General features: G+C 42.8%; 1 protein-coding gene across 1 annotated transcript in view; it reads right to left on the minus strand.

Annotated features, from left to right (window-relative positions):
- Window positions 1–693: 693 nt before the first annotated feature.
- The window catches only part of LOC134294662 (zinc finger protein 135-like), a 72,228-nt gene continuing 58,652 nt past the window's right edge, over window positions 694–14,269 (minus strand). The window contains exon 2 of the mRNA XM_062966254.1: window positions 694–2,900. Within this exon, the coding sequence (XP_062822324.1) occupies window positions 1,141–2,538 (1,398 nt within the window). The 5' untranslated portion in view covers window positions 2,539–2,900 and the 3' untranslated portion in view covers window positions 694–1,140. The remainder of the gene's footprint in view (window positions 2,901–14,269) is intronic.

Genomic DNA, 14,269 nt, shown 5'->3' on the forward strand with positions numbered 1-14,269 from the left:
CCTCTTTCGATCTGTTAATTTTTATCTCTCATTATTCTACTCCCTTTAGATAATATAACATAACCACACTTCTATTTCTGATAACACTCTTCCAATTAATATTACAACTGACATTTGCCCATGTTGTTGTCAGTTTGTTCACTTTGGCTAATTTGCAGGTCCTCATAAGCCATTCTTTTTGCGTTGGAATAAAACATTCCTTCCATCCCTGTGTATAGTCAATTCTCACTTTAGTATCTTGCAGTCACTATCCATGTTTTCATTCTAATTGATCATCCAACATTCTCAACATATAAAACTCTAGTTTCATTTAACCTCAATTACGTTCCAGAATGGAATGTATTTTAGTTCAATCTTTCTACAATACACCACATGTGATGAAATGTCCCAACTTTGTTGTGTGTATATTTTTATTTGATTTATGTGGTATATTACATCAAAAGTGGGAGAACATCGTATAGGTAGATAGAAAGGTAGAGTGAATAGCTTAGTGAATAGCTTACAGAGGACAAAGAAAAGGGAAGAAAAAAGGTGTGTGTGTGTATATATATATACCCACACACACACACATATAGAATATAAAAATATTTTAAAAAAAACAAAAGAAAAAAAGGAAAATGACTATATATATATATATATATATATATATATATGTGTGTGTGTGTGTATATATATACATACATATACACTTCCCATCTGTGCTTTGGAGAATGTTCTTTCACTTTCCTGATTTTTCCTGTTTGTTTATTTCAATCCTCCTTTGTTAGTAAGTTCTTTATATGTAAGACAGATCTATATCAATGTACAGTTTTCTTTTTCTCATAAATTCTGTAAAGTTTGTCCAGTCCGTTTTATTTTTCCAATCTCTTATATTTTGCGTTAGATTGTCCATTTGTATAATGTCAAGTACTTTTAAAATACATTCTTCTATTGTTGGAGTTCTCTTTCCTTTCCATACTCTTGCCAGTGCAAGAAAAGTCCCAACTTTGAGCTCGCATTTCCAAAATTTGCAAGCGTTGCTTTTGTACATGTTTGAATGACACCCTGGGGTCAATTAACACCATTCTCTCCAGGGTGAATTCCATGATGTTTATGTCTAATGTCATTCCGTGAAAATCTCTGTCCACATTCCAGGCATTTCTACGGTTTCTCCCCAATGTGAGTCCTTTGATGTGAATTTAGGTTTCCCCTCCGAGCAAAGCTCTGTCCACACTCCAGGCATATATAGGGTTTCTCCCCAGTGTGAGTCCTTTGATGTCTATGTAAAGCTGAACTATGAGCGAAGCTCTGTCCACACTCCAGGCATATATAGGGTTTCTCCCCAGTGTGAGTCCTTTGATGTGAACGTAGTCCTGAACTACGAGCAAAGCTCTGTCCACACTCCAGGCATTCATAGGGTTTCTCCCCAGTGTGAGTCCTTTGATGTGAACGTAAGTCTGAACTGTGAGTGCAGCTCTGTCCACACTCCAGGCATTTAAAGGGTTTCTCCCCAGTGTGAGTCCTTTGATGTGAATGTAAAGTTGAAATCTGAGCGAAGCTCTGTCCACACTCCAGGCATATATAGGGTTTCTCCCCAGTGTGAGTCCTTTGATGTGAACGTAGTCCTGAACTACGAGCAAAGCTCTGTCCACACTCCAGGCATTCATAGGGTTTCTCCCCAGTGTGAGTCCTTTGATGTGAACGTAAGTCTGAACTGTGAGTGCAGCTCTGTCCACACTCCAGGCATTTAAAGGGTTTCTCCCCAGTGTGAGTTCTTTGATGTGAATGTAAAGTTGAAATCTGAGCGAAGGTCTGTCCACACTCCAGGCATTCATAGGGTTTCTCCCCAGTGTGAATCCTTTGATGTCTACGTAGAGCTGAACTACAAGCAAAGCTCTGTCCACACTCCAGGCATTCATAGGGTTTCTCCCCAGTGTGAGTCCTTTGATGGGAACGTAGAGCTGAACTATGAGCGAAGCTCTGTCCACACTCCAGGCATTCATAGGGTTTCTCCCCAGTGTGAGTCCTTTGATGTCTCTGTAAAGCTGAACTGTGAGCGAAGCTCTGTCCACACTCCAGGCAGTTATAGGATTTCTCCCCAGTGTGAGTCCTTTGATGTGAACGTAGTCCTGAACTACAAGCAAAGCTCTGTCCACACTCCAGGCATTTATAGGGTTTCTCCCCAGTGTGAGTCCTTTGATGTGAATGTAAGTGTCCCTTCTGAGTAAAGCTCTGTCCACACTCCAGGCAGTTATAGGGTTTCTCCCCAGTGTGAGTCCTTTGATGTGTATTTAAGTTTCCCTTCTGAGTAAAGCTCTGTCCACACTCCAGGCAGTTATAGGGTTTCTCCCCAGTGTGAGTCCTTTGATGTGTCTTCAGCTTTCCATGCTGACTAAAGCTCTTTCCACATTCGATACATTTATATGCTTTCTTCTCCATGTCAGCAGTGTTATGTATATTTAATTCTAATAAGGACACTTGATTCTCGTTTTTCCCTTGCATCTTTACGCAAATTACATAATTACGCAAATTACAGGAAAGTGGATTCTTCCTGAACATTAAGAACTTCCTGACTGTTAGAGCTGTTCAGCAGTGAAACTCTCTGCCTCAAAATGTAGTGGAGGCTCCTCTGGAATCTTTTAAACAGAGGTCAGATGCTCATCAGTCAGGGGTACTTTGCACTTTTCCTGCACGGCAGAGGCCTGGACTGGGTGCCTCATGCAGTCTCTTCCGACTCTATGGTTCTACTCTAGAATCCAAAGTGAATGTAGGAATTCTGCAGGATCAGCCCCTTGAGAGGAATCCTTTTTCCTTGAGGACTGGTTTCCTTCCTGCACTTTGGTTTCCAAATGCCTTAATATCGACTAGAAGCTGGTTCGTTTCCCATCACGGCAGGGGTGGCTCCAGAGAACTCTCATGTCCTGGTCAAGAAAGAAGAAGCAAAAGGTTAGACATGAAGCCGCATACCTCTGGCTCAAGGAAAACAAGGCGAAAAAGGAAAGAAGAAAGGAAAGGTGGAAGGAAGGGAGGAAACACAGAAGGACAGGATAAGAGAAGGAAGGAATCACAGAAGGAGGGAACTGAACCCTTTTCCCATATTGGAGGGACACACCCATTTCATTGGGTCAGAATTCCTCCCAACATTCAAGGGTGTAACATATTCTGGATCATGGATTTCTGTGAATTACCAGTATTGTGCTAAATGCTGAAAGGAACAAGGATTTCGTTATTGGTTGTGTCATTATCTCCCCTGCCACAGGGACTCCCCACTCTGCTTCCTCGGCATCTCAAAGGGTCACTCCGGCCACATTTCCCAAATGAATCTTCCAAACTAAGAAGGACCTGCCTTCCCAACTGGCTAATTCACAACCACGTTCACAAATTGAGTCCATGCTGAACTAAGTTCCATTCAGGCACTCATGCATTCCCTCTGTAGACCCCATGATGAGATGCAAAGACAGGCACAGCTCCAGCCACAAAGCCTCCTTCCTGCCGACTCCCTTCACCTTTGCCCACTTCCCCATTTTCTTCTTTTTCCTCCATCCAGGGGAAATCCGAAGAAAACTGGAGGCCATGGAGAGAAAAGGTCTTCCTTGGATGCCTTTGGGAAGAACCGTCAAGGGCCTGAAAGGTTATCCCTTGATTCTGTCCGGCTCAAAATAAAAATGACTGGGAGAAGAATGGGCTTCCGTGGGAACTTCCAAAAGAAAGGGCCTGGTATTCTATCTCCCCAAACTCTGGCACCCTCACATGGTTAAGACAGATACAGAAGGAAGGTTTCTAATGGTAACGATGGAACTACAAACAATTACTCAAGTATAAGCCGGCTTTTCAGCATGTTTTTAATACTGAAAAAGCCCCCCTTCGCTTATACTCGGGTGAGGGAGGGAAGGAGGGAGGCGGGTGTTGCTGAGAGGCAGCTGTCACCGTTTGCAGTCCTTGTCCTTGTGACTGAACGAAAGCAGGTGCCTCCCTGAGGGAACAAGGCTGCACTTGAGTGAGGGCTAAGAGGTCCTCATGCTTCGCTGAAACTGACAAGGAGGATGAGCCGGGCACTTCTTCCTCAGCACATCCACGGCAGAAAAGGATGAGCTTTCCTCCCTCCACTGCAGCCTTGTTTCCTTCCTCAAGGAAGCTCCTGGCCCTGGCCACCCGACCGAAGAGGAGGAGGAGGAGGAGGAGGAGCCTGGGAGGGAAGGAAGGAAGGAAGGAGGGAAGGAAGGAAGGGGAGAAAAGGGGTTTCCGTGCGGAAAGGCCTTTGAACCTTCTCCTTCCCAGCCCACACATTCCTGGGTCTAGCGCCCACCCTGCCCACTTTTTGTACAGACCTAAAAACATGGCTGTTCCAATGTGCCTTTGATTAATTCCGTTCACTAAATGACTGGATCCCTCTAGCTATAACTTCATTCTCGACTTGCACTTTACTATTGTCCCTGTCCTGGGCTTGTACTATCCTGACTGGCCCTTCCAGCCTTAACTTCTCATCGGCCTCTCGCACTCTGCCATCAGCCCTTCCCTCGCAGCTGTATTGCACAGGCCTTTCCCTTGTCCCAGCTCGGAAACGTCCATTATGCTCGGCTAAATACTGGTTGTTGTATGATGAATTATGTTTTTAATTATGTCATTTATGATGTGGTATATATATTTTTATTGTGTTATATTTTGACCTTTGTCTGATTGGGCTTGGTCCCCATGTAAGGTGCCCTGCGTCCCTTCAGGGAGATGGTGGCGGGATACAAAAAAAATGCAGTAGTAGTAGTAGTTGTTGTTGATGTTATTATTATTGGGGGGGGGGAAGTGTGGTACAATGTGGTGTTATACTTTAAAGCAGGGGTCCTCAAACTTTTTAAGCCGAGGGCCGGTCCACAAACCTTCAGACTGTTGAGGGGCCGGATTTTCATTTTTTAAAAAAATACAAATAAATTCCGATGCACACTGCAATGAGATAGTCGTTAATTAGGGTTGTTGTTGTTGTTGTGTGCCTTCAAGTCATTTCAGACTTTGGGCGAGCCTAAGTCTAAAATGTATTTATTTATTTATTATTTATTTATTTATTTACTACATTTATTTACTACATTTGTATCACACTCTTCTCACCCCAAAGGGGACTCAGAGTGGCTTACAAATTATATGTACATACAATATATTATATTATTAGCATAGCACAATATTAGCATTATATATTACTTTATTGAACTATACCACTATACTGTAATATTATTAGTATGGTCCAGAGAGCGCTGCGATTCACTGTGTCGAATGCCTTTGCAAGGTCAATGAATGCCATGTACAGAGGTTGGTTTTGTTCCCTGCATTTTTCTTGGAGCTGTCGTGCAGTGAAGATCATGTCCACTGTTCCTCTGGAGGGACGGAAGCCATTCTGGGATTCTGGGAGGGTGTCTTCTGAAACAGGGAGAAGGCGGTTTGCAAGGATCCTTGCGAGGATTTTCCCGGTGGAGGTTTGAAGGGAGATGCCGCGATAGTTCCCGCAGTCTGTTCTGTCCCCTTTCTTGAAAAGAGTGATGATGGTGGCATCCTTGAAGTCAGCTGGGATTTTCTCGGTCATCCACACCTTTTCAATGAGCTGGTGGAGTTGCTGTATCAGCTCAGGTCCACCCCCTTTGAAGGTTTCAGCAGGAATCCCATCAGGTCCGCTGGCTTTATTGTTTTTTTGTTGGCTGATGGCATTGCTGACTTCTTCCAAACTGTGCAGTGCTGCAAGCTCATCCCTAGTTTGTTGTTGCGGGATTTGTGAGAGGGTCTCTTCGGCCACATTGGAGCTGCAATTCAGCAGGTTCTGGTAGTGCTCTTTCTAACGTAGTGCAATTGATGTTTTGTCCTTCAGAATTTTGGTTCCATCTGATGATGGAAAAAAATCGGGTGCCCTGACAAATTTGTGAACATCCTGTGGCTCCTCCATGATGACATGATGGCAACAGTCTTGGACAGCAACGGCTCCCAAAGTGACCCATTTAAGGTGGAATCAGGTGTCAAGCAGGGGTGTGTTATTGCCCCCACCTTATTTTCCATCTTCATCGCTATGATACTTCACCTTGTTGATGGGAAGCTTCCCACCGGAGTGGAAATCATCTATCGGACAGATGGCAAGCTATTTAACCTCAGCAGACTGAGAGCCAAAACCAAGGCACCACAACATCTGTTATAGAACTCCAATATGCTGATGACAACGTAGTCTGTGCGCATTCAGAAGAAGACCTACAAGCCACTCTCAACACCTTCGCAGAAGCATACGAGAAGCTCGGCCTCTCACTGAACATCGAGAAAACCAAAGTGCTCTTCCAACAGACACCAGCTAATCCCTCTGCAAAGCCAGGAATACAGCTTAACGGTGTAACATTAGAAAACGTTGACCATTTCCGCTACCTTGGCAGCCACCTCTCCACAAAAGTCAACATCGACACCGAAATACAACACCGCCTGAGCTCTGCGAGTGCAGCATTTTTCCGTATGAAGCAGAGAGTGTTTGATGACCGGGACATCCGTAGAGATACCAAGGTCCTTGTTTACAAAGCCATTGTCCTCCCAACCCTGCTCTACGCCTGCGAAACGTGGACTGTGTACAGGCGTCACACCAAACTCCTGGAGCATTTCCATCAGCGTTGCCTCAGGAAAATCCTGCAAATCTCTTGGGAAGACAGGTGGACAAATGTCAGCGTGCTTGAGGAAGCAAAGACCACCAGCATTGAAGCGATGCTCCTACGCCATCAACTCCGCTGGACTGGCCACGTTGTCCGAATGCCCGATCACCGTCTCCCAAAGCAGTTACTCTACTCCGAACTCAAGAATGGGAAACGGAATGTTGGTGGGCAGGAAAAGAGATTTAAAGATGGGCTCAAAGCCAACCTTAAAAACTGTGGCATAGACACTGAGAACTGGGAAGCCCTGGCCCTTGAGCGCTCTAATTGGAGGTCAGCTGTGACCAGCAGTGCTGCGGAGTTCGAAGAGGCACAAATGGAGGGCTCAAGGGAGAAACGTGCCAAGAGGAAGGAGCGTCAAGCTAACCCCGACCGGGACCGCTTTCCACCTGGAAACCGATGTCCTCACTGCGGGAGAATATGCGGGTCAAGAATCGGTCTCTTCAGCCACATGAGAACACACACCCAAGATGGAAGACAATCGTCCTCGAGCTACGAGGGATCGCCTAAGGCAAGGCAATATTATTAGTAATATTATACGAATGTAATATAGAATATATAATTAATATTATTATATGGTATTATTATTAGTGTTATATTGTATTACATTATAATATTATTATCAATATTATATGTATATACAATATATTATATTATAAAACTGAGGGCGGGGGCCAGGTAAATGAGCTCGGAGGGCCGCATCCGGCCCCCGGGCCTTAGTTTGGGGACCCCTGCTTTAAAGGGACCAACAAAGTGTTGAACAAAGTGTTCAAAGAATAAGTTTTGTCGGCTTCGACTCGGTCTGGACTAAGGTTTATGTACAAGGTTCTGTGGATGAATGGCTCAAATATTTTGTATTGTTTTAAATCTGTATTTAACCGCTTATGTTTTTATTCTTTTGTATTGTTGTGTATTGGCATCAAATTCTGCCAGATTTGTAAGCCGCCCTGAGTCCCTTCGGGTGAGAAGGGCGGGATAGAAATGATGGAAATAAATACATAAAATAAACAAAGAAACAGAAGAATGCAAGTGAAATGGTGGATTAGGTCAAGGTGGTATTGCTCAACTCAAATAAATAATAATTTATTTCTTATATTCCGCCTCCATCTCCCCAAGGGGACTCGGGGCGGCTTACATGGGGACAAAGCCCTAAAATCAACAGTTGACATATGCACAAAAACAGTAGAAGTTACAAAATTTAAATACATAGCAAGAACCAAACAATTTTAAAACTTTAAGATAAAACACATAGCATATCAGTTAGACAGGGGAGTGGGGCTGTTGAGGATTACGTGGGAGGGGCTGACTTGTGCAAACATGAATAGTGGAACCAGAGTGGGGTAAAGTGCTAGGAGCCGGCAAGGCGATTTGGACTGTATGATGAAAGTGCAGCTGATTATTCTATATAAAAGCATTAGCAACGAGAAAACAGCTAGAAAAACACGAGTTTAGAAAGGACTCAAAAAGATTTGATATTTTTAAATAGAGAATACTTTGAATACAGTAATGCAAGCCAGGAAGAAGAAAAAGATTGCATGGGTGCAAGGGGAAGAAAAAGAGAGACTCTTGCAAATTTGCAGGATTTATTATTATTATTATTATTATTATTATTATTATTATTATTATTACTATTATTGCAAGAATGTTTGAGTCAATAGGGAGGGAAAGGAGAGGAACAGAAGGTGTGTATTTCTTTTTATTCTTAAGGAAACAAAAATGGGGTGGGTTTTTTGGGAGAGGAAGGGAAGTTTTAAAAAGCCTTTTCTGGCTACTTTTAGAGTTTGAAAAGGGATAAATAAAAGAGGTGGGAAAGGGCAGGAGAAAAGAGGCCAAAGTTGTTTTTAGGAGGGCTTTGCTTGCATTTCTTCCTTGGGCAAATGCATGCCCCAAAGCTTGTAAATAAATCTATATATATAAAAGAGGCATCAGGGCAACCCACAACACAACAAAACTACAGGCCGCCCAACCTCGAAATTTGACAACACAACCCATCATCCACGGCTCCAGTAAGATACAACAACAACAAAAAAATAAAAATAAAATCCTAATTAGAGGGAGAGCAATAATTGGTTTTTATCCAATTGCTGCCAGTTTAGAGGGCTAATCTCTGCCCACTTCGTCTCCTAGCAACCAATTCAGCCAAGCACAGCCAGGGTTCAGTTAGGGGACAGGCAGATTTAGGCCTCACTTAGGTCTCTTCCACAGATTATCTAATTTGCACTGGATTATATGGCAGTGTAGACTCAAGGCCCTTCCACACAGCTATATAACCCAGTTATAATCTTATATTATCTGCTTTGCACTGGATTATCTTGACTCCACACTGCCATATAATCCACTTCAGTGTGCATTTTATACAGCTGTGTAGAAGGGGCCTCATATAATCCAGTTCTAAGCAGATAATATAAGATTATCAATATACAGTAGAGTCTCACTTCTGGACCGAAAGGCCGCAAGTTTGAATTGGGGGCGCAGAGAGAGCCCCCACTGTTAGCCCCAGCTTCTGCCAATCCAGAAGTTTGAAAACATGCAAATGTGAGTGCATCAATAGGTACTGCTCCGGCAGGAAGGTAACGCTGCTCCATGCACTCATCCCACATGACCTTGGAGGAGTCTATGGACAACGCCGGCTCTTCAGCTTAGAAATGGAGATGAGCACCAACCCCCAGAGTCGGACAATGTGGGTCGACTTCCGGTGGGCAAGATGGCGGTGGGACGGACTTACCGAGCTCTGCGGTAAGCCACCGTTACTGAAGGTCGGGTAGAGCCTTGGCTCCCCTCTCCCTGAGGATTGAATCAGGGGGGGACGCAAGCCTCCATTGCGGCAACTCGGGTCCCAACAGCTCACCTCTCTCTCAAAAGGGGTGTGAGGAGAGACCTGAGAGCCGAGGAGGGCGCGGATCGTCAGTCGGGAAGAAGGGGGAAACCCCCTCATATACCGCCAGCCCGGCCCATTTTTAAAGGAAAGGAATTGCAAAGAAGAAGCCGGACGGCATTAAGGGGACTACAGTCTCCTAAATCAATAACTTTTTCATTGGTCCGGAACAAAAACTGGTTGGGGACTAATGAAACCGAGCTGGGGTAAAGCGGACCATTAAGGTTCGGGCGGAACGCAACAAGCGTCTCTCATTGATTCATATTGGTGGAACTGGTACGGAGAAAATAAGGAAAAGAAGAAACTTGCTAAATTAGGACTGGACTATGAAAAATTTGGAAAAGCTTTCTGAGTGAATATATCATTCAATTGAGCGGTTGGGTAGAGCGTGGGCTCCCCTCTCCCCGGAGAGACAGCCGGGGGGGAACGCAAGCCTCCGTATAGGCAATTGAAATCCCTGATAGCCACGGAGGGCGCGGACCGCTTCGAACTAAATATAAAAGCATAAAGAAGGGGAAATACGTTGATCCTGACTAGAACTGGACAGACTTAACAAACAAATAAACTATCAGGGGTCTACTGACCTTCGGCGCCATATTGCAATGGCTACAGCCTCCCCCTCCCTCCCTTCTTCATAAACAAACACCATCCTAGCGTCATACAGGAAGGGGAGGAGAAAAGAAACCTGGTTGGAAGCCACTTGAAGCAAAGCCAGGAGAAGGGCGGAAGAATCCAGAGGGGGAAAGAAGAAATGGAATGCCGGTTTCCCTGTTGAACGAGCTGTTCAAAGAAGGGGGTAGCAATCCGGAAATACACAGAGACCTAACATCCTCTGCAAGTTTCCAAATAAGGGAAAAGTCTAAAGAGAAAACAAAATAAATGCAGGACTAAGACTTAAACCCAGAGACAAAATAAGACTGTGGGACATAGTCAACTAGGATAACCAAGAGCCCTCATAAAGCTCGACAGAAGAAGACGAAGAGGAGATAGGAATTCAGGACGGGACGACGTGGGACATAGCAGAAGAGCAGAGAGAGGAACAATTAGAACTCCAAGGAAACTAATCCAAGGAAGTTGGTCCTTGGGGAAGACTCTATCCAAATAAGACCTATTTGGGGGATAAAATAAAATAAATAAATAAAAAATTAGAAAGAAACAGCTGCAACTGACAAACTCTAGTTAGGAGGAAAAGGAAAAAAATGGATATCTTTTAAAGTAATTAAACTAAAAGCTAGGAAATGATGGCTGGCCCCAAAACAAAGATGGATAAGGACTTAAAGGACAACAAGGGTATGGCAAGGAGGCCTTCCCAGTCGGAGGACATTTCTATGAAAGATATTATGAAAGAAATACAGAAACTAGCTGAGAAGAATGATAATTATCAAAAAGAATTATGTGCCATGTCTGAGAGACATAATGAACAGCAAAAAGAAATGTATCAGGAAATGCTGGATATGAAAAAAGAAATTAAAAATGAAATTGGGCAGTTAAAACAGGAAATAAGAACAATGCACGAAGAAATTATCGACCTAAAAAAAGCAAATGTGAAATTAGAAAAAACTCAACTTAAGACGCAACAGAGAATTGAAATTTTGGAGAACAAAAATTCAAAAATAGAGAGACTACAGGAAATGATGGAGCAAAAAGAAATGGAGTATCAACTACGATTTAGGAATATCAAAGAAGAAGCAAATGAGGAAATTAAACTAATTATAGTTAAATTACTGGCAGATATGCTACAACGTACAGAACAGGACATGGAAAATGAAATCGATAGAACCTATCGGATTCATACAAACTACTCTAAAAGAAACAAAGCACCTAGAGATGTCATAGTACATCTGGTGAAAAAAAGAATAAAAGATGAAATTCTGATTCATAACAGTCGCCGACCACTAATCTTTAAAGAAACTAAAATTGTAATACTGAAAGAATTCCCCCTAACTACCCTGAGCAGAAGAAGGAAATACTTCTTTCTTACTGATGAGTTAAAAAAAACAAAGAATTCGTTTTCGGTGGGAAAAAACTGAGGGAATCATGGTTACCTATAGAAATGAAAAACACTGGCTCACATCAGAAGAAAAAGCAAGGGAGTTTTTTAAGAAAATTAAATCTCCAAACATTGACAATACGGGACGCCAGGTGGGAAGCAAAGGGAACACTTCTCCAACAACCAGCCAGACAAAAACCGGAAGTATGGATAACCCCTCAGATTCACCCCCAATGAAGGGAACTAAACCAAAAAGAGCCAGATTTTACTCCCCTGAAGAAAAGGTTGCAAAGGAAAATTTAGACCCTATGGACTCGGACTACATTGAAGAAGGCGCAAGAGGAAAAACTCCCACAGAAGATGACAATAATGATGGATGAGTTTAACCGTCTAGTAAAATGTTATATGAACAATGTTAATGGTATCAATTCACCAAATAAAAGGAGAGCACTGATGAATACAATTATTAAAGGAAAGTATGACATAGTGGCTCTGCAGGAAACACATATATCACAAAAACATGTCGCCCATTTAACAAATGTAAAGCTAGGAAGGGAATTCTATTCCTCAGACTTAAAAAAAAAGAGAGGGGTGGTAACCTACATTAGTGACAACATTCCCGCAGAACTAAAATTTAAAGACACAGAAGGCAGGTATGTAGGGGTAGAAATCAAAATTGGTGAACTAAGAATCTTGGTTTGCAATATCTATGCACCAAATGGGCCCAAAACCCAATTTACAAAAGCTCTAAAAGAGCAAATAATAAAAACAGAGATAGAACATTTAATGATCTTTGGGGACTTTAATGGGGTACTGGATACAAATCTAGACAAATCGACATCTTGTAAAAGAAATAGGATGTCAGGCTCACTTCAAAGGACCAGTCTGAACGCAGATCAAGGATTACTGCTCTCAAATCCAATCTTTATTGAAGAATACATGACTTTGGAAAAGTCGAGAATGACCTAATGTTTACATACACTCAATTATATCACTTCTGATGCAACGTAATACCACACGTAAATATCATCATCAAACTCCACCCTCTGGATCACATTACTACCATTCCCACACACTATATCAATTATAATTGTTTACACTTTCCACCCTGAGTTCCCAGGCTCATTTTATCTTCTCCCGCCAGGTGCTTGCAGGGCTATTTATGTTATGAAGCCAGATTCAGGGCTTGGAAATCCAGCCCTGGGATTTGGCTCCATGACATGGCGCCCTCGTTTTCTTCATCCTCCTCTTCGGCTCTTCTTTCATCACAGTCCTGAAACAAATCAAACAACAACCCTATGTGTCCATTTTGTCCAAAGTCCCCATATATTTTTTCAGTAAGCTGCGATGGAATACTGGGTGTATTTTTCCTAAACTTTTTGGCAATGCCAACTGGAAAGTTACTTCATTGATAACACTCTGTATTCTGAATGGTCCAATATATTTGGGGCCCAATTTTCTCGAAGGTAGCCCCAATTTGATGTTTTGGGTACTTAACCATACTAGATCTCCTTTATCCAATTTATCGCCTTCCACCCTCTTTCTGTCTGCGAACGCTTTATACTTTTTGTGTGCTTCCTTTAAGGATGCAGTCACTTGACTCCAGCATTCTAGCATTTGCGTTTTCCATTTCCCTGCCTCTGTTTCCTCGTTCTCTGTCCATTTTGGCAACTGTGGCAAAGGCTGTATTTCATACCCGTAAACTACTTCGAAGGGGGTTTTATTTGTTGCTGAATGTATAGTCGAATTAAAAGCTAGTTCCGCAAAAGCCAACCACCTAGACCAGTCATTTTGTCTCATGTTAGAGTACATTCGAAGGAACTGCCCAAGTGTCTGCTGAGTACGTTCTACTGCCCCGTTTGTCATGGGGTGAAAAGCAGAACTTAGACTCCTTTCTGCTCCTAGCATTTCCAAGAATTTTTTCCAAAATTTTGCTGTGAATTGTACTCCTCTGTCACTGACCACTCTACTGGGACATCCATGCAGTTTGTAAATATGATTTATGTACAATTCGGCTAGTTTCTCGGCCGATGGTAGTTTTGTCAGTGCTATAAAGTGGGCCTGTTTAGAAAACAGGTCTAATACTGTCCAGATATAACGATGTCCTTTGCTAACCGGCAGTTCCCCCACAAAGTCCATAGCTACACATTCCCAAGGTCTGGTAGGTTCTGCTACTGTTTGTAACAATCCCATAGGCTTCCCTCCTCTCGATTTATTTCTGGCACAATCATCACATTGAACAACGTGATTCTTTATGTCCTTCCTCATTCCTGGCCACCAACAATGTTTTGTTATTGCCTTTGTTGTTTTTGTAATTCCTGTATGACCAGCGCTCTGGTTATTGTGAAAACGATGCAAAATCTTAATCCTTAATATTGCTGGGATATACAGTTTCTTGTTTACAAACCAAAATCCCCCCTTCTGCTCCCCCTTTTCTGCGTTGGATGCGATCCACTGATCTCCTTCATAAGACTGTTTCAGTTCGTTTCCCCAATTATCTTCCCCGTCGAGTTCAACAATAGCCGTGTTCTCCTTTTGGGATTGCGCTCTTGTCCTGACAGCTAAGCCCCATTGTTTATCAGAGAATATTGTCCCCTCTTTTGCTGTGGTTATGCCTTCGTGTTGAGGCATGCGTGAAAGAGCATCTGCCAAGACATTCTGCTTCCCTTGGAAAAACTTTAATTGGAAATCGAACCTGCTGAAATATTGCGCCCATCTAATTTGTTTGGGGGACAATTTTCGAGGAGACTTTAAATACTGGAGGTTCTT

This window comes from Anolis carolinensis, unplaced genomic scaffold, assembly GCF_035594765.1.
Source record: "Anolis carolinensis isolate JA03-04 unplaced genomic scaffold, rAnoCar3.1.pri scaffold_18, whole genome shotgun sequence".
Lineage (NCBI taxonomy): Eukaryota > Metazoa > Chordata > Lepidosauria > Squamata > Dactyloidae > Anolis > Anolis carolinensis.